The sequence below is a fragment of the Molossus molossus genome, unplaced genomic scaffold, assembly GCF_014108415.1.
Source record: "Molossus molossus isolate mMolMol1 unplaced genomic scaffold, mMolMol1.p scaffold_m16_p_21, whole genome shotgun sequence".
NCBI classification, from domain to species: Eukaryota; Metazoa; Chordata; class Mammalia; order Chiroptera; family Molossidae; genus Molossus; species Molossus molossus.
The window spans coordinates 27214788-27240262 of record NW_023425357.1 but is presented as its reverse complement, the minus strand read 5'-3'; the positions used below and the strand labels follow the sequence as shown (position 1 = coordinate 27240262).

The 25475-nt window shown below is 46.4% G+C and overlaps 1 protein-coding gene across 8 annotated transcripts in view; it reads left to right on the top strand.

Annotated features, from left to right (window-relative positions):
* Positions 1-25475, top strand: part of WWOX (WW domain containing oxidoreductase) — a 954172-nt gene that overhangs the window by 80555 nt on the left and 848142 nt on the right. The window contains exon 6 of one of the 8 annotated variants that reach the window (XM_036276003.1): positions 4539-5073. The exons of the other annotated variants lie outside the window; for them this stretch is intronic. Within the exon in view, the coding sequence (XP_036131896.1) occupies positions 4539-4544 (6 nt within the window). The 3' untranslated portion in view covers positions 4545-5073. Of the gene's footprint in view, positions 1-4538; positions 5074-25475 lie in introns of those variants that run through there. 8 annotated transcript variants of the gene reach the window in all.

Genomic DNA, 25475 nt, shown 5'->3' with positions numbered 1-25475 from the left:
GCAAATACTATTTACAGTCGCGTGGAAATTAACATTACTGGTCCTGAGGAAAGAGTGTGGTGGGGAGGTTGTGCTTTGGAACCAATTAGGGTGAACCTTGTCTCCACGGAGACTCTGGGGAAAAACACAGCCTTGCGATGTCAAATAATAGCATTAGCTCTGACTACATAGGCAGAGCACTGTAATTAGATTATTGGCTCTATTTTGCTTCTGCAATGAATTTCATTGCCGGCACTGTAAAATCAGCAGGCAGCAAAGTTTCTGCTAATGATTTAATGTACTCTCTGATCATTTTGGACAAAAGATCCAGGAGGCAATTTTGTCACCCCCACTGACTGCTGCCTGGGTTGAGCATTGTAAGCGAGGGCAGACCGTGATTGTGATCTCCTTGTTATCCTGGTGAAATTCTTCCTGCCTGGAAGAGAAAATTACTCCTGTGATATGTAACTTGAGCTCAAGGAAGAGGTGATATTGCACAGCCCCTGATAGCAGTGAGCATGACCTGAGGGCCAGCCCTGTGCCACGCCTGGTATCAGGCACTTGACCTCTATGATTCCTCACTCCTAGTGCCTCTGTGACCTGTGATGCCATCTCCTTTTTACAGAAAGGAGGCTGAGGTTCCAGCCCCAATGTAAACATTCCACGTGGCAGGTACCACAGTGCTGATTCAATTAGTCCCTCCTTCTCATCAGGTATAGTATATGTGGTGCAGTTTTTGTTTGTTTGTTTTTTTAATTCAGCCCATTACTGACTGAGCTTTGTATTTTGTGATTTTTAAAAAAAATTTACATCAAAATACGTTTTGGTTTTAACAAATGCTTTTCATGTGCTTTGAAGTTGTTCTGAATCTGAGCTTACTAAATGTTAGCATGAAACATTTATTCCATCCTTTTAGGAAACTTATTCTGTGGTAGGAAGCTATCATTCTTCTAGTGTTCATTCAAGGAGAGAGGGGAAAAGAGAAGTTTTAAGACCCTATCACATGCCAAATGTTTACAGGCATTGTCTAATTTATTCCTCTAGGGACACTATAAAGTGGCGGTCACTGTCCCCATTTAACAAGTGAGGAAAAAGACCATGACGGGGGTAAGCCACTCACCCAACACTCTACTGCTGAGTCCCTGGCAGAAGCAGAATTTGAAAACAGAACCCATAGGTTTTAACTAAACATCAAATGGACAAGGTCATAGGCTCCGCCTCCTTCCCCACACTATTGATTTTTCTTTTCTTTACTATCTTCTCTTTCCTTTTCTTTTTACAGTATATTTGTAGTAATGCAAAATGGAAGGCAATTTTCATGCCTTTGCCTAAAACTGTGTCTTAGTCACCAAAAGGTTACCGCTGTCTCCTTGTGGTGTGTGATAAGCCATCCTGATCTCTGCAGGAACCTAGACTCCAGGCCTCCATTCTGAGGCCCCCTTCTCCTTGCAGGTGGCTGGGGGATCTCAGCCCAGGCCAGCCCCTCGCTGCAGCCACTTCCAGACCCATGGCTGCTGCCTGCATTTTCACGCAGGGAATTCTCACCGTGCACAGAAGGCTGCCCTTGCAGAACCTGGGAACCAGATTCTTCACAGAGGAATGAAAATAATGCCCCCCCCCCCAAAAAAAAACCCTCAAAATGAAAACCACTCCCCACCCCTCCATGCACAAAAAGGTAAAGGTAATATTTGCAACCACTAGGGAAACAATCAAATGGTTCTGAAGGACTAATAACAGCAAACAGGAGTCTCTGACTCTACCTTCTCACCCTCTGCTTTTGTCCACTCCGTCTGTTCACTTGACAAATATTGACCAAGAATAGATTCTGTGCCCAGGGCTCTTTGGATGCTGGCCTACAGGGATGGACAACAGCAACCACTTTGAACAATTGCTGATTTTGATGCTTCTGGTGGCTGCCTCTTATGTCTTAATAGAATGCTTAGCCTGGCATTTTTTTATCTATGTATCAATTTCAGGGACTTGCAAATGACTTTCGCTATTATGGACACAGATTTAGCTCACTGATGCCAACTTCAGTAGTTCTTTCTCCTTTCTCTCATCATGTTTGTAACTTTAAATTTTGTATATTTGTATTGTGAGTTTTGTAAATTTTTAGTAATATGTGTGCGTGTATTTTTGTTTCCAGTTGTGGACAGTGTCCCAGCCTCTGCACCTTGTTCGATGAAGCTCTCGGTGCCCTTACTAGGTCTTTCAGCTCTTCCTCCCAGCCCCTGACTCGTGCTACTGACACCTCTACTGCCATAGTTAGGAGCATTTGCATTCCATTTTATAACCATCATTTTATAACCAACCTCTTCTGCATTTTCTTTCTTTCTTTCTTTCTTTTTTTAATATTTTTTCTTTATTGATTTTGGAGAGAGAGGTGAGAAGGAGAGAGAGAGAACGTCTACTGGCCGCCTCCTGCATGCCCCCCACTGGGGATCAGGCCCACAAGCTGGGCATGTGTCCTGACCGGGAATCGAACCAGCGACCTCTTGGTGCATGGGTCGATGCTCAACCACTGAGCCACACCGGCCAGACTCTTCTGCATTTTCTATGGATTGATTGTAAAAGATGAGAAACAATAAATATTGACATCATTGTGGCCATATAAATATTTCTTATCTCAGGGCCAGTTAATGTGCCTCCATTACATTTCCACCTCTAGGGGTTCTTTTCAGGACTCTCAGACAATGAACTCCATATTTGTATGGGTTCTCTTTCCTCTGCTCTACCAGTTGCTATCTCAGGGCATACACTTCGTGCATTAGAGGCAGAAAAGGTGCAGGTTCTAAGTCTCCTTAGTGCCGCTTAGCTGATAGATATACACACACACACACACACGTGTGTGTATATATACATATATATATACGTGTGTGTGTGTATATATATGTGTGTGTGTGTGTGTGTGTGTGTATGTGTATATATATATACACATACACACACACGCACACATATTTGGTTTTTATTCTCACCAGAGGACATTTTCCCATTTTTGTTCAGATAGAGTGGGAGGGAGAGAGAGGAAAAGAGAGAGAGAAAGAGAAACATCGACGTGAAAGGGACACACTGAGTGGCTGCCTCCCGCACAACCCCAACCAGGGCTGGGGACAAACCGCAACTGAGGTATGTGCCCTTAGCGGGAACCGAACCCGGGTCTCTCTGGACCACAGGCCGATGCTCTAACCACTGAACCAAACTGGCCAGGGCTCAGCTGATATTTTGAGTTCATTGAGGTAGCCTTTTATTCAGATGTCTAACAAATATGTGTCTTCCATCAACCCCTTCTATTCCCCCTGCCTCCCCAAGTTACATCTGAGAGTATCTTGCTTGGGCTGATTTCCAGACCCAAAGACCTCTCTACCCTCTTGTTCAAATCCAGCAGCTGAAGGCAGATGTGTGTAGAGTTCAGTGTAAATGATTCATTGACAGGCTCAGCAGCCTGTTGGATGGAATTATCAATGGCATGAGGGAAAACACAAACAGATGCAAGGAGAGCCCTTTCCTGGTAGGAAAAAGTATTATTTATGGATCTGCAAAGGTCGTGGCTTCAAAAGTCACCAATGACACGGTAGCCAATGTGCAACCTATTTTTCTTGTTAAGCCTGTTGGGATGGCAGAGGAGGATATAAATAATGCATGTCTTAGTATGTGCTCTTTGAAGTTATTGAGTGTCGCCAAGAGACTTGTAAGGCTAGACACTGAGTCAGTGGCAGAACTAGAAAGATGGATAGCAGTATCTGTGATCCTTGCCTCGACCTCTGGCCATGCTTCCTCTGCACGTAGTAGGCATCTTAAGGCTTCCTCTCCAGTCTTCTAACTTTCTCCTTCTCTGTGTCATGTGACTCACTGCTAAATGAGCTGGGGTCGATGGCTTTCCTGTCACCAGGCTGACACGCCTTTAAAGTGAATTTCTGTTTTGGTTGCAGCGTTGATGTTCACAATAATAATGAAAAAGCGAGAGAGAGAGACAATGCAAAAGAGAGGAAAAGAGAAAGAAAGTGGAATAAAAACAAAGGTTGGGTCAGGGCACTTGACCTCTCTGAGCCTCAGTGTGCCCCCGTGTAAAAGGGGGTTACCGATGGCTGCGTTGCAGGGCTGTTGTGAGGACTTGCGGGGATCCGGCCGCAGTGCTTAGCGGAGTGTCCGTTATATCACAGATCATCACAGAATTTCTATTATTGTCATTCTTTACACAGTGCTCACAGTCCGGGGGCGCTTGCTTTCTCAGGTGACCGTGGGAGGTTTGCCTTCACTTGATATTTTTTTTCACAGTTAATTCATGTGCTGGGAGATCTGACTTGAATGTTCAAAGCCAGAGGGGAGCTTTGTGATCTGTGAGGGCTGGAGTAATTCTAGAGTGCGGTGGCCTTTGCCCGCGGTCTGTGTAAAGCGCCGCCGCGCGCCGCCCTGGGTGCCCCCCAGTCGGCAGGCCGGCTCTGAATGGGAGAGTTTCACGTGCGCACGTTCTTGATCTATTGTGCCAGAGGGGAAAACAGTCACCACGCCACATTCATTTCAGGCCATTAAAAATTCATTCCGTTTTTATTTGTGAGCAGGTCTGAGTGCGCCGGGGTCTGCAACGTGTAGGAGAGCTGACGAGTAGAAGGCAAACATCTACGTCTGTCTTCCCGGCAGACAGCAGCTCTCCCCTCTCGCCGACGTAGTTAGACGGAAGATTGGGCTGAACACAGTAGGATTCTTTCTGTGTTTTTTTTTTTTAATTATGCGCCTATGAATTTCCCTGCATAGAGGGGACTGGACCCAAATAAGGAAAGGAAATGTCCAAATAAAGTGTCTTCATCACAAGGTACAAAAATGCGCCCACGAAGCTGACAGCATCGTTTCCTTCTGCAACCGCTGAAGTAGGGAAGCGATTTCAACTAAGAACCGGAATCTTGGTCTGTGAAGACGAGTTGTTTTTCGAGAAGGAACATTGGGGTAGCATTGTGTGGGGAGCAGGGAGAAGGCCGAGGCTGTGAGGAGACCTCATCGAGCTGCAGGAATATCAAAAGCAGACACATGATGAAAACATGCTTGTGATCTGGGCTGGATTATTCTGTGACCGTATTTGAAGTCCAAAGTGTTGATAGGTAAGAGGTAAAATGACAAATGTTTGGCACGGCCAAAACAGTCTTTTATGTTAATAGGTTGAAAAAAAAAATGCAAGGGAGAAGTAGGCATTAATGGTTTTCTAACACAGTTTGGTTGCTTTTGGAATAGGATCCTGGTCTGGCCGTGAGGAATTATTACTGAGTCGTTCAGCCTCTCTGTACGTTCTCTCCACCCATTCACCGGCCATTCTTTTCTATTTATCCTTCAATGTTTTTTACTTTATTTATTTATTTACTTATTTATTTATTCTTTTTTATTGATTTTAGAGAGAGAAGAGGGGAGAGGCAGAAAGAGATAGAAACGTGGATGAGAGAGAACATCGACTGGCCGCCTCCTGCATGTCCCCCACTGGGGATCAGGCCCACAACCTGGGCATGTGCCCTGACCGGGAATCGAACTGGCGGCCTCTTGGTGCAGGGGTCGGTGCTCAACCACTGAGCCACACCGGCTGGGCTCCTTCAATGTTTTTTAAATTTTTTTCTTTCCACTGTTCTCTCAGCTCTTCACTCTTGACCTTCTCTTTATCTTCCTAAACCTTCCCTAGCCATCCTGACCTAGCAGTCTGGCAGACGACTTGGTCCAGGACCACTTTTGACATGGCTCCTGGTCTCCCTCCAAACCTGGGTACCTTCTGGTTGGCAGGTCAGACTGGGCCCGTTTTGGGCACACTGTTGCCCCATCTTCCTTTCCAACCAGGGCTCGCGGAGCTGGCTTAGAAGGTTGGTTGGTCCTGGTGCCATTGAGGCCTCTGGCGTGAGTGCAGGAATGCAAGGCTGTTCCAGATTCTGCCTCCTCCTGCGTCCTGCCTTCTCCAGGGGTTTAGCTGGGCGGGGTCTAAGGAGTTACAGAACAGCATCAATGCAAAACCTCGCACAGTCTTATTTCCCTTCTCCTTAAGGGAAAGGCCAAAACGGGGCCAGCACTTCGAGTTCCTAATCTTCGAAGTCCTAACATACCAAGGTACTTTATCTTTTCTTCTTCTTCTTAGTCTTCTTCCTTTCTCATCGTTGATGTTTTATTTCATTATTTCACCAACCAAAATACTTGGTGCTGGCGACCGCAAAGAGAAAATAAAGTCTGTTTCTCAACGACAGGCTCGTGTCTAAAATTGCTTGTCTTCCTGTTGGATTGACATTCCGCTTCTAGTCACCGCAGGGAGGGGAAGATTTTTAGTCCCAGTGTCTCTGTCAATACCCAGACAACGGTGTGATGCAGGGATGGCAGCTGGGTTAAAACTCTTGGACTTGCTTGGCTGCAGGGCTCCGTCGAGAAGGATTCAGAAGCTACCCCGTCCTCAGTGGACAAGAGGACTGTGATTAGTGACGTCTGCGACCGGCATGGGGGAGGCGAACTGTGGTGTTGCCAAACCTGACAGTAATGGGAAGAGCTGCTGCTTAATGAAACCTCTGCAAATAACTCACACGTGTTACCAAGAAAAATTATGGTTCACATGACTACGAATCCATTCTTTTTCTTCTTCTTTTTTTTATTGTGGTGTAATTGACTTACCAGTTTCAGGTATATAACATAATGATCCACTCTTTGGGTGAGAACCCACCTGTTTTTCAATTCAGGATTGCATCCATCATTTCCTTCACGTGGACACACACGGAGAACAGTCACATCCATCATTTCCTTCACGTGGACACACACGGAGAACAGTCACATCGACTCCAAACTTCAGAGTCCTCTTTTGCAGCCCCCTCTTCTCCGGCCTTGGCATCCAGCCTGTCGCCCAGTCCCATAATGCCGTCCTGTCTCATCTTCTCCCTCAGCGTGCTGTGGCCTCCTATTGGCCCCGCGCTCACCGCTCACACCCTCACGGTGCTGGTGCATCATCCTCAGGCACAGCTCTGTAAGACCCCGGGAGGGCTCCCTGTTTCCTAGGGTAACAGTTCCAAACTCCGTAAGCTGATGGTTTAGACCCAACAGAGGTTTCACCTAATCTCTCTGTAATCATCTCTGGACACACTCATGCAGTGGAGAAACTTAAAATACAGCAGTTCAGTGGACGGATGGACGGACAGATGGATGAATGGAGGGACACAGAGATGGAGCTTTTCCAGCCTAGCGTGTTGTTCCATCTCATTGTCTCCATGTCTCCCGCTGTGCCATCTGTCTCCAACGGTGTCCTTCTAGGCCCAGCTCTTCCATAGAGTCTCCACCTCACCCTCCATCCTCGTCACTAAAAAACGACCCTTATGAATTCTGAACTTGCATGTTTTTTATGTCACAACAAAGAGGTAATGCTATTAAAAACAAACAAGAGTATACATGTGTTTTCTAGACGCCCAGAGCGATGATTTCCAGCATGATGTGTGCTCTGGCCTCCTGAGACATTGCTGCGGCTACATGACAAGGGCTCTCTTCTGTCTGGTGTGAGGAAGCACTGGTTACCAGGGACCGTCCCCTCACATCACACCACAGCATTCGTATCTATATGTTACCTGTAGTTCTCACGGTATTGGTTCATTTGTTCATAAATCTGCTTATTCAGCCACCAACCATGTGTCCCTCAAATGTATTCAGTGCCGACAGTGTCCAGGTGCTGTGCTGGGTTCGAGATGCAGAGGGAATGCAGGGTGTGTGGGAGCACACGGGAGGGGTCCTAGTATTGGTTACCTGTCATTGCATAACTAATCATCCCAAAAGTACCTCCACAGTGAGCGTTTATCACCCCACCGGGTTTCTGTGGGTCAGGAGTTGGGGGAGGCTTTTTCTAGGTGGTTCTGGCACAGGCGGTCTCAGGGGGCTGCCATCGAGATGTCATCTGAAGCTCTCCTACAGGCTGTTGGCAGGAGGCCGCAGTCCCTCACCATGTGGGCCTCCCACAGGGCTGCTAGAGTCCTTGCAAAGGTCCGCCCGCTGCTTCTGGGGCAGGTGATGCGAGAGTGAGAGACTGAGGTGGACGCCTCGCTTCTGTGTATGCCCCAGTCTCAGAAATCACCACCTTCCACATGCAGGCCATTAGCAGCGAGTCTCCCAGGTCCATCCACATGGAAGGAAATGGGACTTTGGCTCCACCTCTGGAAGGGAGGATTGTCAAGTGGTTTGTAGGCCTGTTTGAAAACCACCACAATGTCAGCTGGTCGGTGGGAGAGGGAGTCAGAAGGAACTGGTGGAAGGGGTGAGCTGTGGCTGAACTGTAAAGAATTACTAGGAGTTAGCGAGAGGGCATTGCAGTCAGAGTGTCCCTGGGCAAAGCAGACCCATGGGCGCAGACGCATCTGGAAAGCCCACAGATCTCCACTGCGGGTGGAGTGCAGGGAGACATGGAGGCCGGGGGAGCGAGGGGGTAGATGGGGAAGTTGGGGCTGTCATAGAGAACCTCAATACCTTGCTAAGGTGTTTCGGTTTCATAATGACAGCAAGGGGGAGGGTGGTTATTAATTAGACAGGATTTTTACCTTGCTCCAGTGAGCGTGGGGGTGGAGATGATTCTGGCAGCGTTTGGAGCCTGGCCTGTGGAAGTTTGGTACAGGAGTCTCTTGCTGTTATGTAGCAGGAAACACCGAAGGCTCATGGGAGGGAGAGCAATGGGGATGGGGAGGAGAGGATGCCTTGGAGAGAGGAGGCAGAGGGGGCAGTGGGCTGGTGGAAGAGGGAAGGTAAGAGCTCTGGCTTCCTTCCAGGTGATGCTTGGGTTGCTGGGCCTTTTACTGAAACAGGAGGAGAGAAGTGCATCCGGTGGGGTCCTGCGGAGCTGGGGCACCTGTGGAGAGGTTACGTGAAGCAGTGGCACTGAGGGTGGGAAGGAGGTTGCCGGCTGCCCCCACCTCCTACTGTCTCACCCCGGAGGATCTTGCACCATGAAGATGAAGTCAGTCCCTTTTGTTTAAGACAGACCGTGCGCAGTCTCAGGCACTGATTCCAGGAACTCCGCGCTCTTCTTTATCCTGGTGAGGGACTTGGCTTTCCTTTGGCAGCAGGGACGCCGAGTGACCCACTGACGTGATCCGTGACCTGAGCATCTTGTTTGTTTCCCGGGAGCTGTACTGGAACAGAGGTCGGACGTGGGCCTTGCTTTCACACCACTGCGTTCCCTCTGACCAGGCTTCAGTCCAGGCCACCAAACCTGTGCTCAGACACACCCTGCCTGCAGCCCCTGGAACCTGGACACCTTGCAGGCACATGTTAGTGAGACTGCGAGGACTGTGAATGGACTGGGGGCATGGGGAGAGGTATCTTCTTCCCACATCTCTTTCCTTTTACCTTGTTTTTTTTTAAAAAAAAAAAAAAAACAGAGTCTTTTCTTTCTTTTAAAAAAAATCTCTACTGTTGAAAGTATTACAGATGTTCCCCTTTATTCCCCCACTGATCCCCCTCCACCCGCTTCCACCCCCTGCCTCCCCCACACGTTGTGTCCCTTGGTTATACGTATATGCATAGAAGTTTCTTGCAAACCAGACTCTTTTCTTCCAGCATTTTCCATGCAAGAAAGGATTTTGAGCAACAGTGCTGTACGTTTATCTGATTTATTTTAAATATAAGAGAAAGGCATTTTCCGGTTCTGATTTTTGCATTTAAAAAATTATATTGTATCTGTTTCCAGCCATGTTTTCTGACGGGCTCCATCCGATGTCAATGTTTTATTCCTCCTTAGAGCTAAAACTGAGCTCATTTCAATGGATGTTTCCTGTGATAAGCTATGTATTGGTGAATCACTTAATTTTCTGTGTGTACTGCACTAATTACCAAAGAGTTGTCTTTGATAACAGTGTGGATAGCAAGAGAGAAATGAGTTGAGTAATTTCTTGCCCCTCGGTCTCTGGGTATGGAAATAAATGCTCTTAAATTTATACATTCTTGGTCCTTTAGGAACCATAAAAACATACCCTTACATGTATATGAAATGGCAAGAAGTTGCATATTTATTAAGAATCATAACCCTTAGGACTAGATAAGTCAAATTAAATCTCATAAAAAATCCGTTATGGAAAATAAATACATGGCACTATTTTCTTCTTTTAGGTTCTACTTATTAATTTTGTCATGTTTAATATGTTCCGGTTGCAAAACAAAGGCATAAATGTATGCGTTCATTCCTAATTAATTTATGTAATTGGGTTTTTATAAATTTAGGTGTTTAGGAAGCTATGTATAACACACCCCATTTGCTGTGTGCTGTAGCCAATAAAGGCATAATAGAAAGAAATATAGTTTGAAGCTCACTTCAGTGGTAAATATAGATTAGTTGTAAATGATATCTCTGTAATGTTTATTTTAAATTTTGCAATGCTGCAGATTTCCCGAACATACCAATTAATGTTCTTATTTGAAATAATGACTAGTTAATGACTATAAATTCTAAGTGCTCTATCTCTGACAATTAAAAAGTCTCTTACAGCTTTTGTTTAGTTCCCTCGGAATTGCATAAGGAGCCAGTATAGCATCAGGGAAAGAAGATAAGGATGGAAGGAAGTTGTTTAAAATATAGGTAGCAGAGTCAGTTCCTATTTTGAATGGCTGTACGTGTGTGTGTGTGTGTGTGTGTGTGTGTGTGTGTATAGGCCCAATTATGTGTAATTTCTATTCATCCTAAATAGGTAGTGAACAAACTGAAAAACCTGAAATGTATTTTGGTTTTAAAAAATAGATTACAAATTATAATGTGATCAAATACACTGGGATAAAACCAGTACGTTTAAAATAAGTCTGTTTGCCGTGGTGTTGCGGCTGTAATGTTACCCACGAAATCTGTTCGGCTGTGAACCTGACTCTGCAGCCTGAGAAAGACTAACTGGAATGATTTCATCGGAAAGGAAGTGGGTTTCAGTCCGTCTTCCCCGATTCTTCAGTCACTTCCAGAGGGAGGGCCCGTTCTCTGCTCACTTAGCACAAAAACACCGGGAGAACTCCAAGTCAGTGCTACCCTGCTTCTATCCACGGCATTAAGCGTCATCGGGTTTGTTTTTACGGACGTGTTTAAATAGAAGAACTGTCTCTGGTCCAAAGCGAAACACCTGCCTCTTTGACCAACAGCAAGCGTAGGGGCTGTTTGAACACCACGTTGTATGCCTTTAGGTTACCACTTGATTCACAGCCTTCTTGGTACACGTAGTACCTTCCGTCCAGGGGGCGAGTACGTGTGCAGGGTCCCTTGGGAGAACCTTCCGTACCTTCCGTTCTGTGCCGTGCAGGTTAAAGGAGAATAACTGGATTCGCTTGTGAAAGTATGGGTTTGCTGCGATTAAAAATAAACCCGCAATAATCATGTATAAATATAAATACCATATGTGGAGTAAGTGTTATGGATCCCATTTATGATGAAATATGTATGTCTTTCCAAGGGTAAGACCTTCATAATTCATTTATGTTACATTCCTTACCTTGCATGTAAGTAGTGCCATAGTGATTCTCTTTGTTCTTCCTGAAGAACTGTCACACGGGGAGAAGGAATAAAAAGGATAAACTTTTCCCGAACAGCAGGATGCCATTCAGAGATAACTGGGGGAAAAGTATTAGAGAACAGCCCTCCCCGCCCCCCCAAAACCTTGCCGGTTCTGGTGCTGTTGGAAAAATGACGTGTGAGCGCAAGTGCCAGACGCCGACCGTCATCTATTTTGTCGTGTTATGACAGAAATCATTACAAGTGTGATAGGTTTATTTATAAAAACGTGCTTCCATATTCAAAGTACATCTATCCGCGCATTCCTCATTTTGAGCCAGGCTGTGGATCGAGATGAAAGAAAAATTAAATTGTGTATTGAAGAGCTGTTAATGGAGCTGTGCTGTATTTAACGGGGAAGCATCAGCTCCAGCAGTCGATAGCGCCGAGGGTGTCGATGTACTGCGTCATGACACTGTCAGCTTGCCTTGGAGAGCCCAGGCAGCGCCAACGACAGGGGCTCGCCAACTTTGGTTGCTACCGCCAGTCTCTTTGCAAGGCAAGTGGTAATTTACTCACAGATGAAATCCGGCGCACCCATTCATAATGGAACTAAAGACTGCCGTCTCTTGCCGGAGATTCGACTTAATGACACACCGTTTAGTCACCCAAACCTATTTCCTAAGGAGTCATTTTCGGGCTTGTTTAAAGTTTTTAATGTAAGGCCTCCGACGAGGCTAGATTTCCCCCCTGTTCCTTAATCAATGGAAATTCAATTGTATTTCAGAGGGTGGCCAAGTAGTGTTTCATCATCTCTAATATCCATTTAAAAATGTTAGGTCTACCCAGTTATAATTCTCAGAAGTAGCCTATCAAGGGTTTAATATGTTATCTCCGTTCTCTGAGGCAGTGTTAATTTCCTTTTGTAGTTAATCTATCCTACTACCAAATTTAGTATATTTATAGTTAAAGATTCTGCTAAGAGCTAAGTGATTTAAGTACATCTGGGATAAAGTGGCCTTGACTTTAACTATGAAACAAATTTTCTTTATTTCATTCTCTTCACTGATAAATCCATAGTAACTGGAGGCATTTCTAGAATTGTGGGCAATTTGAGCCTCTAAAGTTTGATTAAAGATGCTTCAGATATTCCTACTGAGAGGCCAGAGGGCTGAAAGGAATTTCTTTTTGGTTCTGATTCTGGCCCTGGCCCGGTCAGTGGGATAGGATGGGTGACGGCAGGCTCGTCCGGTGCTGCGACTTCCTGTGGGTCTGGGGTGGACGGTACTCTCAGAGTGGTGATGGGGGGACCAGTTGAGCTCCTGCATGGGACTGACATTCCACAAGGAGCCCACAGACATGGCTCTGAAGGGCTTTTTAAATGTATTCATTCCTTCATTCACTCATCGATTCATTAGATATGTACAGTGAGCCTACTGTGTGCCGAGCACCGCTTTTGTCAGGGGGGCTGGGGAAGGCTTTGTGGGTGAAGTGATATTTGAGCAGAGAGAGCCACACAGATAGGAGATCACACATCTGTGTGAACTGTTTAATAAAACACCTGGCATCTAGAGAGCACCTGTGGAGGTCGACCGGTCCTGCCACCATCACTGTTGCTGTTGCATTGTCAAGACCGATGTTACAAAGCACCCGGAGTGGCACCTTGGAAAAACGAGGCAGCTAGACTGTGTGCCTGGACTTAGTGCACTGATTCTGTTAACTGCTTGTGGGATGACTGCTTGTATCCGCCCTCCCCTTCCTGAATTTATATGTTGAAGCCCTAATCCCCAGGGTGATGGTGTTAGGAGGTAGGGTTTTGGGGAGGTGTTTAGGGTTAGACGAGGTCATGAGGGTGGGGCCCCCATGGTAGGATTAGTGCCCTCATAAAACAGGGAAGAGAAAGAGATGTTTCTCTCTCCATGAGCACTGCCCGGGGAAAGGCCATGTGAGCTACTGTGAGGTCTACAAGCCAGGAACAGAGTCCTCACCAGGAACTGCGTCTGCCACCATTTTTGTGGTGGTTGTTAATCCTCACCTGAGGATATTTTTCCATTGATTTTTAGATAGAATGGAAGGGAGGGAGGGGTAGGAGAGCGAGAGCGAGAGCGAGAGCGAGAGAGAGACACACATTGATTGGTTACCTCCTGCACAACTACCCTAACCCGGGACAGGGATCAAACCCGCAACCCAGTGACATGCCCTTGACTGGGAATTGAACCCCGTGCCCTTCGGTCTGCCGGTCAGTGTGCTCTAACCTCTGAGCCCGACCAGCCAGAGTGACCTTAGACTTCCAGCTTCTAGAACTGTGAGAGTATGTGTCTCTTATTTAAGCCACTGAGTCTGTGGTATTCTGTCAGAGCGATGTGACCAGACTAAGACACCCGCTCTATAGAGAAGAGGTGCCCGAAGGGGTTTGGGACGAGTGCCGGGAATGTGGAATGGCTGATGGAGGAAATGGAAGCGAAGCTCCGCAGGATGGATGTGCTCGGAGAGGATGTTCCTGGCAGGGAGAAGCAGACACGCACAGGCAGTGTGCTGGACTGGGAGGCACGTGAACCTGGCGTTGGAAGAACCTGGTTCAAATCCAGACTCTGCCATTTACTGCCTTTTAAGCACTCTGAGCTTTTAGTTTGCTGTGCAATTTGGAGATAATTTGTTAGGTCCCTAGCACACAATCATGCTACCTATATTTATTTGATCATATTTTCCTTTTTGGGGAGTATTTAGGAAAGGTAGATGCGAACAGCCAGCAAGAGAGCATCCTGCTTGGAATACAAGGCGTGAACTGCCCATTCCCATTCGATGCTCAGTTGAGGTACCAGCCTTACCCCAGAGAGCTACATCTGGCCTCAGCAACGGCACAGCTGAGAACACGTTAGCTTTCCGCTTCTCTGGGCATCAGGTGCTATTACAGAAGGAGTGGATTGATTTCTTCTCTGAGGGAGAGGTTGATCAATCTAGGTGGGTAGGACAAGATGAAACACTCAGCAAGGCTTTCCAAAGGCCCTGGGGCCCCAGGAATCGTAGTGATGTGCCAGGGAAAGCGAAGGAATGGCCCCTTCTTTGCTACATGTGTGGTTTGTATTGGATTCCAGAAATTCCTGGCTGGACTAGACCCATTGCCTGGATTTGCATTCTGTAATTGAAATGTGGGAAGTCCATCTGTAAGACGGGCTTCCAAGATGAGGTAAGTAAGCTAGGCCCACTTTCTTGTTTTATGAATCTGAATTAGGTCCAAGAAAGGTGGTGTGCTGCATAGAGAGAGACGGAACCAAAAGATTGCAGGACTTAGGACAGACGTCACAACCCAGGAGGCCATCCGGGCCCACCCTCAATCACTCGTGAGCAGTCTCATAATGTTAGGAGCCAAAAAGAAAGCCGAGTTTGTGACAAGGAGGTGGAGCACAGAGATGGGACTTGAACTGGTTGAAGTGGCTTTCACCAGTCAGCATGCATTATGTTGTGCTGCAGTAACAAACATCCCCAGAGCTCAGTGATTTAACCCAATGAACTTATTTTTTGCTCATGACACCTGACCAAAGAGGGTGGGAAGGTGGTGGTGGGGTCTGCTCATTAAAGTCACTCAGGGATCCAGGATGAGCTCAGCCCATCTCTTATGCACACCTCTGTTATGTTTGTGGTAGAGGGAGGGGTACGTGGCAAATCAGTGCTTGGCTTCTAAAGCTCCCGCCTAGAAGTACGTCCACTCGCAGCTCATTGGCCAGAACAAGTCCCCTGCCGTGATGCCTGACTGGGAAAGGACAGGCAAGTGCGTGCAGGCCTGGATTGTGCCCCCCAGTTTCGAAGAGCCAGGACCATTGTGAGCAGTTCTATCACCTGCCACAATGGAAATGGCATTTATTTTTAATGTGGGTTAGAAAATAATTGGTCAGATATCGCAGGATTTTTTTTTTTTCTAGAGGACGGAAAAGCACTTACAGATTAAAAAAGACCTGGCATAGCACCTGTGTTTTAAACAGAAGGGAAAGATGACATCGGGGACCAGCGACACAGAGATTTCACTTCTGTGCCATGACAAATACCAGGGAGATGTAATTGCAAAATGAAGCTGCAAATGTCTTACCCAGGGAACTAGGTAACAACCTGCTTGGCTTCATAAAGAAGGAATAATATCCAATTAGACTAAGTGTATTCGGTGCCTGAGTGACAAGCCGTGGAGACCTCAGGGCCTCTGGGGCCCCCAGGGCGGTTTCAGGAGGCTGTCTGAGACCTGTCCGGGGTGTGAGGGGTCGGGCCGCCTGCTACAGAGCAGGAGCTGATCAACATGTCACTCTCTGCTGTGAGCCTCCCCAGCGCGCCTGCCTCGGCTCTTCTGAGCCCCGAAATGAGGTGCAGCCTGGGTTGTGGTGTGTGCCCCTCAGCCACAGGGCAGGGCACCAGGCCGGGCAGATTCACCTCTGTCCCTGCTGCCTTGTGTCTGTGGCCGCACAGCTGGGCTCATCGCTGGCGCCATGTCAGCTCCCACATTTCAGGCTGGGTCTCAGGATCCCTGACTATGCCACAGGCTCATCCCTCCAAGGCACTGGTCTTCCTGGTGCCAGGCGTATCTGGTGCTTTCAAGCTCAGACCGAGGGGTCCAAGTCCATGCCACACCGGTTCTTACCCGTGTGAGCTTCGGCCAGGCACTGAACATCTCTGAACTTCTTTTTTTCATCTGTGAAAGGTGGCTGTTGCCACCTCTTCGGGTTTTTGTGAGGGTTCGACGGCGACCCCAGTTAGTCGTCCAGCACAGGCTTGGCACTCAGCGCTCAGTCCCCTGTCTGCTGTTGTGAGTCCTGTCTTCATCACCCCTCTGTCCAAGTCTGACTTCCCCTGAAGCCACTTTGCAGACCTCAGCCCCTTGGGATGGCACCTTCCTCGGAATACCCGGTGTCCCCACCAATCAGGCCCTTTAACCATACTGCCTAGCACTTTCCTTTCCAGTATTCATGCTCCACGTCCCCAGTGGGGAGGCTGAGCCTGCTGAGAAATTCATTCCTCCCTAGCCTCCCAAGCTGTCTCCCAGCTTGGCCCTTAGTGGGTTTGGTTTCATAGTTTGATTTTACGTCTGTGTTAATGAGCTGCCTCTCTTTGTGAAAATAAGTTGACTATCAACAGTCGGTGAATAAAGATTACTAAATAAATGTTCTCTGTGTAAACCGGACTATACCTCGGCTCAGAGTATTTCAGTTCCATTGTATGACAATATCTGGCGTCTGACCCTATTCAGTTTTATGGAGATGTTTATGAGAACGGGGTTACATTAAGAGGATGGTTCTTGATGTTGCAGCCAATGTGGACTGAAAGGCACGAGTCTGAGTCCCGGACCGGTCTGGTAGTGGACTCAGGGCATTGGAGGGAGAGTGTTGGCGGGGGCAGGGAGACGGCCTGGTGTTTGTCTTTGCTGCGTCGCTCTGTGTTCCTTGGAAAGTCACCTAATGTCCGTGAATCTGCTTCTTCCATATCAAGCCCTTGCTGTGTGTCAGGTGCTGAGTTCGGCGCTGCATGCACAGGGTCTCGTCTTTTTTTTTTTAATTTTATTTTTTTATCCTCACCCGAGGACATTTTTGCATTTTTTGTTCAGACAGAGCCGGAGGGAGAGAGAGGAAGAGAGAGAGAGAGAAACATCGATGTGAAGGGACACATCGAGTGGTTGCCACCCGCACGACTAACCAGGGCCGGGGACAAACTGCAACCGAGGTACGTGCCCTTAGCGGGAACCGAACCCGGGTCTCTCTGTACTGCAGGCTGACGCTCTAACCGCTGAGCCAAACCGGCCAGGGCGGGTCTCGTCTTTTTTAATCCTCATGCCAGTTCTTAAGACATTGAGACTACGATTATTTCCATTGTACAGATAAGCAAATTGGGGCTTAGAGAAGCGGACTGGCCCAAGCAGGGCGGCTAGGACAAGGTCTAACAGAGATGGGACACGTGCTGGTCAGTGCTGGTCAGTGCCCTCATCTGGGCGGCACGCTGCCAGGCTCGGCAGGTGACCTGTGGGGGCCATTTTATCTCAATACATTTTCTTTTATTTATGAATTTTTTCATCACCATGTATTCCCTTTATAGCCTCTTCCACCTCCACCCACCCCTCTCCCCCTGACTCAGTAAATTGTTTATTTTGGTTGGTTAAATATGAATAGCTAAAAAGTAAAAATCATAGTAAAACAGCGATAAAAGTAATAATGACTATATGAGTGTGTGTGTGTGTGTGTGTGTATATAGATATATATATATATATATCTTTGTAACCCCAAAGTCTGGCTTAATTATTTTAAAGCAGATCAATACTTTACTTGGACATTTAGAAATCACAAAGCCAGTGGGTTGACGTATGTGTTATTTCCATTGCATCCATGTGTGTTAGCTTCCTCCTGCCCCTGTAACAAATACACACTTATTACCTTCAGTTCTCTAGAAATCACACAGGTCACACGGGTCACACTGGTGTCCACAGGGCTGTGCCTCTTTCGGGAAGCTCTGGGCCAGCGGTTCTCAACCTTCCTGGTGCCGCGACCCTTTACTACAGCTCCTCATGTTGTGGGGCCCCCAACCATAACATTTTTTTCGTTGCTACTTCATAACTGTAATTTTGCTACTGTTATGAATCACCATCGGAAATATGTGTTTTCCAACGGTCTTAGGCGACCCCTGTGAAAGGGGCGTTCGACCCCCAAAGGGGCCGTGACCCACAGGTTGAGAACCGCTGCTCTAGGGAGCTCTGTTTCCCTGTCTTTATGGCCACCACATTCCTTAGCTATGGGCCCATCCCCAAAGCCAGCAACACTGTATCTCCCTGTGCCTTTCTTTTGCAGTCACATCTTCCTCTTGCTCTGCTGCCTCCCTCTTCTATTCTTAAGGACACTTTTGATTACACGGGGTCCACCTGGATAATCCAAGGTAATCTCCCTATTTTAAATTCTGCTGATTAGCAGCCCTTAACTTCATCTTATTTTCAACCATGATTTCATCTGCAGCCTGAATTCCCCTTTGCCATGTAACCTAACTGCAGGGACTAGGACTTGGATGTCTTTAGGAGGGGGGGGGCTTCGCTCTGTGTGCCACAGGTTGCCGGTGCATCGCCCTGCGCACACTGTAATGAAAGTCCAGCCCTTCCTTCCTGTTTCATCCTAGCTTCCCTCCCTGCCTCTCGGGATGTAAGGAGTGGTTAGATGGTACCCAAAAGGAGGACGATTGCTTGGACTCCTGCTTTCTGGCTGGTAGAAACAGTGTTTATATACATACAACCTGGGGGGGCCGGCTAGATACCAGAAGGAGATGCAAGGCAAGGAGGAAATAGGCTTTGCTCGAGTGGTAAAAACAAGTAAAGAGCCCCAAATAACGCCACAAGCTAGGGTGCTACCAAAGATAGAACACTGCTATTTTTAAAGCCCTGCTGTGTTAACCATGATCCCTGAGATGAGATCGGATCCTTACCTGACGATCCTGCCAGGTTCTGAGCTTCCGACCCGAGCAGAGACCAAACAGCTCCACAGAGGCTCAGAGGAGGAATCTCTTACCGAACGTCATGTGCCAGGTGTCACACAAAGCACTGTGCACATGCCTGAAACGTTAAACGAAAGACTCATCCATTCATTCAGCAGTTATGTCACCTAGCGGGAAAGGGTGTTTCATATATAGGGACACGGGGATAAGCAACTCTGTGTGCCGGGGAGGCCATGGAGACTCATCTTCTGTGGAGGTCACGGTCCAAAGTCAGCATGTAAGCTGGAAACGGAGTGCAGTCCAGGGCCCCTCTAGGATCCTTCCAGACTTCATGCCCTTGGCAACTCAGCCCGTTTGGAAACTTGTATCTAGTTTCTTATATTTCAGCAGTAGTCTCTTCCATGGGAAGCAGCAGCCACCCCATCCAACCCCTGGATTTTTCACTGCCTCTGCCCCTTCTTGCCTTTGCTTTTCTTCATGCCCTTGTTTCCAGGCAGTTTGTTGGTGGGCATCATGAATGGACTATATGATGTAGCAAACGCTCTTTTATCAAATCCCACTGTCAGCCGAAACGAAGACCACTCTGCTTCCTCCAACGGAAAAAATAAAGTAATAATGAAATTGCTGCACTGATGACCATGAGGTTTTAATTGATGACCATGAGAATTTTAATGTCCAGTGCAGTCTCCACCCTAGAAAGCAACGTAGAGAAGGCATTGCTTCCTGCTCAGCATGCCCTTAGCTGTGTGTGCCAAGCTGTATACCTCCACCTTTATGGGCTATCTATGGAGACAGTGATTTTTATTCATTAGAGTTTTTGAGTCTAATTGTTTTTAAACTGCCACTTTTGTTTGTTAAAGATACAGATGTCTGGCCATGGAGGAAAACAAGGTGAATTCATCATTGCAATTAGGTGCCTCACAATTTGAAAACTTATCACTTAAATTGTCGAAGTGTCACTTTTATGCAACTTGATGTTTGGACGTCCTTGGAGCCTAGGACTAAACTCCTATGCAATTTAACAAGATCTCGGGGAGATGAAGGAAGTCGTACTTGATGAGGCATTAAGACAAACTGGATGGAATTTTCCAATTCCCTCCTACGCGGTAGACTAGGTGAAGGGAGATAGACCACAGATTGATTTTTGTGTAACTCTTAAATTAAGTGGAGCAGAGTTAAAAAAAACAAAAAACAAAAAACATTGGATTTGAAGTTGCCCTGTGTTAGATTGCTCCAAGGAAGTTAGTTAATATGTTAATATAATCTAGACGAACATGGTGTGTTTTCCTCTTCGTGTTCATTTGTGCTGTCTTCTAATCCCTGGGCAACTGAGAACAAGCCATAGGTTATATGTTTCTTATTTATAGACATTAAGCTATGTCTTTAAAATGTAAAATAAAGCCGACAAAATGCACAGCCTGATAACAACAACAAATCTAATCTAAAGTGACATGGGGAGACTCTCCCAGACGTTTTTCTCTTTAATGTAACATGACTTCAAATTGATGCCGCCCCACAGTGATTGAAAAACTCTCAGAGCTTGTCTCCTATGATTACATTTCTGATCCGTACAACTTAATTTTTTAACTCGGTGGGTCTCAGTTTTGCGAATGAACAGTTTTCTTTTGCTTTCTCTCTCATTTTATTTGGAAAGAGAGTTTATTTGGCCATCAGGCAGATCGAGTTCTATTACCGTGGGAAATAGTGCGAAATCCTGCAGCAGCAAATACCGTGAGAATGCGCCGCAGACCGTGTGCCCCCAAGTCTCTTTCTGCTCTTTCTCTTCCTTCCTCCTCCTCCCTCCCCCTCCCCCTGGACAGTGGTGATGTTGTACCTACCTATCTGGGGATATATTAAAAACCATTGAATTGTATACTTTACATGGATGAATTGATTGGTATGGGAACTATATATTACAAAAACTGTACGATTTTTATTAAAAGTGTCTCTTGAATCATCATCAGTATGATTACTCTCGAAAGTGTATTTTGATGAATTCAAATTTAATTTAAAATGAGTGATCCTTCTGTGGTTTGTAAGGTGATGCCCCGTGACTGTGACTGTTTGTGTATTCAGGACACTCAGTCAGAATCCTTATCCAGCGTTGTCTGTGACGAGTTGGGGTTTGGTGTGCTGTTCTCTTCAGTTGGGAGTTGCGTGCCTTGGGCCTCATGAGTGAGGTCCATGACTTCTGTGTGGTACAAAGCCAGTCATGGGTGCTTCCATTTAAGCAAAATAACAACATGGACTTTTTTCTCTCTGATTTCGTATCCTCATTCATTCAGTCCTCACCTTACTCCAAAACCTTAGTTTCAAAGCCGACTTTGTTTATTCATTTGGGTAATTACTAACGTACCTCACAAGTACTCCTTTCTGTCATAACTGCATTACTGAAATATTCCCAAGAGGCCTTCTAACTATTCTTTCTCCAGTGGTACCTTCAGATCATAACTACAGAATCAGAGCTTTCTGTTTCATTTGGTAATCTTTTCTAACTCAGCTGTCTTACTTTGGGTATTTATTTTTTGACAGGGCTATTGATAATTACAATATTTTATTTGAAATTTGCTTCATGTTTTTTTGTATAAGAATTTTAGGGAGAAGAAAACCCTAAACACATTTTCCCCCTATAAGAAAAGCAATTTATGGGTGGTGGTATGACAAGGACCAAGAAGAATAAAAGGACCTGAATGGCCATTCTGAGCTCGAATGTGATGATGAAGTTCCCCCAGTTACAGGGTGTGGACGTTATAGGAAAACATGCTTGTACTTTTTCTCTTCACCTGGTATTTGCTACAATGATTGCTTTCGAGGCTTATTGTAAAATCAAGATTCAGATTATCCACTGAGAAGCTTGGGTTTATTGCTTGAAGCAAGAAACCTTTATGCAAAATTTTTAACTATTAGATCCCTATATCTTTAGATCCTCTCTCTTTTTATTTTCTCTTACTCAAATGTACCGTCTCTCTTTAAGCAGGTGAGTGCCGGAGCAGGTTTTATTATATATCACGCCACAGAATTAAGCTTGGTTCATTTGGATTTTTAAAAAATCTCTGGCGCTTTGAGAATGACTTTGAAACACTCTTTACTATTGGAGCTTAAAGAAAATAAATCTCGAATGTCCTCTATATTAATTTACCTGCTTGGAAAGTTAGAGATTAAAGGGTTTAGTGGGATTTTTGTATTTTTTATCATTTCTGTTTGTCTTGGAGTAAACTGTTCTTTGCATGGAGTGGTTCAACTTCCATAAAACAGAAAGATGCCATTACTGAGAGAATAAAGAAAAAAGTCTACGATAAATGCATAAAACTTCATATATATATATATATATATATATATATATATATAAAATATTCAAAGAAGTTAGCAAATGACTAAGTAAGTGTATTTTGAGAAAAGCGAACTCCTGTTTGGCGAACTTTATGAGCATAGACTTGCACGTTTTCCTCTTAAAAGAAAGTTCTTTGTTTTTCTTCAGAAGGCACTTTTAGCAAAAAGGGGAAAAAAAGAGAAGTAGATGAGAAAATAAATCGCAACACTGAGGTGGGACCAGTGTATTCAGTGGCCTTTCTCCGATTCTGGTACCTAGAACTGACGCTGCTAACTAATGACCCAAGAGCTCACTCCCTTCGATGAAATGCAAGACATAGTACACACAGCCAGTTCGAGGGCTGCGTGATCCCTGCCGTCCGTTCACGCGGAATCCCGTATCGGGAAGATTTGCAATTTGTTTTTGACACATTTCTCCCTGATTTCATGCGTACAGGTCTCACTTCCTCCAAAAACCTTATTTCCAAAGCCGACTCTGTTTATTCAGTTTGGGTAATTTGTTGGCCGCTACTTCTTTTTGCTTAACACACAATCTCTTTCCCGGTCGGTCCCTCAGTCCTCCAAACCGACGACAGAAGGAACTAAGCCACAGGCCTGGAACTTGAAACTCCTGCCGAGAAAGGAAAGTCAAGTCCTTTCAGCTCCGAGAGCAGCCTGTGGAAGTCACTTCAAATGCCCTCCCTTCGCAGCCGTGAACGGAGAGTGTTTGGAGATCACCAAAATCACTTGTGTGACTGGAGCAGCGGCCTCGCTCTTCCTGGCTGATTGCTGACATGGCCACAGGAACGAAGCTGGCTGGCTCCCGGGGGCAAGCGGGCGGGGCTGGCTCATGGGACGTTCAGGGGAGGCCAAGTGTCGTTTTCCAGTTCATTTCCAACATGTATTTCTTCAGGGCCAAGGGCCCAGCTGTGCCTCATTAGGAGTGAGAGTTTGGCTATGACACCACTTAATAAAATAAAAAAATAAAAAGAGAGAGAGAAAGAAAGCAAACAAGAAAGAGAGAAGCCCACATGGCTAAGTGGCAACATAACTTGGGACGACCTATGTCCAGAATCTTTCCTGTCCTATAATGAGTGTGCCAATTGCTAGCTGCAAGGAGGAAAAAAAAAAAAAAAATCACATCGTTTGCAGCAGTCAACTTTTTCCGGAAGAAAGATAGAAAAAAATATATTTTGCAGGCAAGACACCGGTGGTACCTGTTACCTTTGGGCACAGTGCAAGTGTCAAGCCTGGGAAGCGAGTCCCCGCGAACAGCACTTTCTCCATTTAATCAGGCTCTCCCCTGTCGTATTTATAGCCCTGGCGAGGTTGGCCCATTGTTACAAGATGAAATTGTGATGTTCAGCAGTTTATACCTTGGGAGCTGGAAGCGTTTCTCCATGGTGAATTTGTAATATTAATTGGCCATGTCAGTTCGTGACAAATGTAGTGACATCTATTTCAAGTATTTCAGTTTTATGGTGCTGAAAAAGTGACACACGCTCGAGATAAGTAATCTCACAAAAGATCTTCACGCTCCCCGTGTAGCGCTTTGAGAACGCGCGCTCGGAGCAGATGCAGATAGGCTGCGGGTTCAGGGGCTGGCCCCTTGCTTTTGCTCAAGGCTGAGAAGGGAGCGGCAGGGAGGAGGGGAGCCACGCTGTCCCTGTCATCTCCGTCCAGTCTCCTGAGATGCTGGCGGAGGCTCTGGCGTGGACTCTCCTGCCAAGGGAGTGTGCCTGGGACGGTCACCTATTCGATCCGCTTATCTGCTGCTTGGAGGCCGTGCTCATCCATGACAAGAACATGTGTGCAGTGGCCCTGGCCGGTTTGGCTCAGCGGTTAGAGCGTCGGCCTGCGGTCCTGAGAGACCCGGGTTCGGTTCCCGCTAAGGGCACGTATCTTGGTTGCAGTTTGTCCCCGGCCCTGGTTGGGTCATGCGGGTGGCAACCACTTGATGTGTCCCTTTCACGTCGATGTTTCTCTCTCTCTCTCTCTCCCTCCCACTCTATCTGAACAAAATATGGAAAAATGTGCTTGGGTGAGGATAAAAAAAAAAAGAACATGTGCGCAGTGGTTTTGACCAGGGGCAGGTCTGCCTCCCCTCCTCCCCGGGCCCTTTGGCAATGCCTGGAGACATTTTGGTTGTCACATCGTAGCGGGGCGTGGGTAGCTGTTGGCATCCAGTGAGTTCGGGCCAGCTGCTAACACATACTTCAGGGCACAGGACAGACTCCGCAACAAAGAATTGTCCGTCCCCCAAAAGCGAGCAGTTCCGAGGCTGAGATACCCTGCTTCGGTGTGGACACACCCTCTTCACGTGTGGCTGGCCCTCGGGGTTGATGTGGCCCGAGTGATGGATGCTGAAGCTCCCGGGCCAGCCTTCTAGGAGACGGTGGTGTTTGCGTTCAGTTGCAGAGCTATGGGGACAGGCGTTTGAGCCCAGCTCGGTGGGCACATCTGGTCAGTGGGGCTGTTCTCTTGTGGCTGTTATGACAACAGAGTTTCCCAAACAACAACATGACAAAATAGTCTCATGCGTCCAGAGAGAGTACATTCATGTGACTGTGTTTTAGCCTTCTCCCTATGTCTAAGGTATGGAGGGTGTTATTATTCCTGTGTTACAGGCGAGGAAGAGGAGGCACACATGGGTTAGGTGACCGCTGAAGCTCCCACGATTTATCATTGGACAGGAAGGGACCAGAGGTGGCATCTACGTTATTTTGCCTTCTCTATTAAGTGGAACAATTTTGGGGTGTGTGTGTGTGATTATTTTGCATATACAGTTTCTGATATCACAAACATATATTACTTGTAAAAAAAATTTTTAATAGAGGCAGGTCAAAAAAAGAAAATAGAATTGTCTTGGAAACTGCCCTTTTCCACTTAACCGTATTTCTGTGCTATTAAATCCAGCAGAATCATTTTTAATAGTTGCCCAATGCCCTGATATACGAGTGGGCCATCATTTATGTGACCCATCCCTTCTCGTTGGACATACAGCTTATTTACCATTTTTCTCTCCTGTAAGAGCAAGCGCCGCGCATGTCTCGGCCGCACCCCCCGTGAGTGATTGCTGAGTGTGTCTGTAAGTGCTGGTTCCCGGGTAAGAGCCGGCTTTGAGATACATTGTTAAACTGCCTTCTCGAAGGGTTGAGAGGCTACTTGCCTGTATTCTCACCAAGAAAAAGTATTTTCTAAGCCAAGTTGAATCTAATTTTACTGTGCGTGTCCTTGATTATTAGTGAAGCTAAACATTTTTTATGTACTTATTAACAGTGTCTTCTTTTGAAAATGG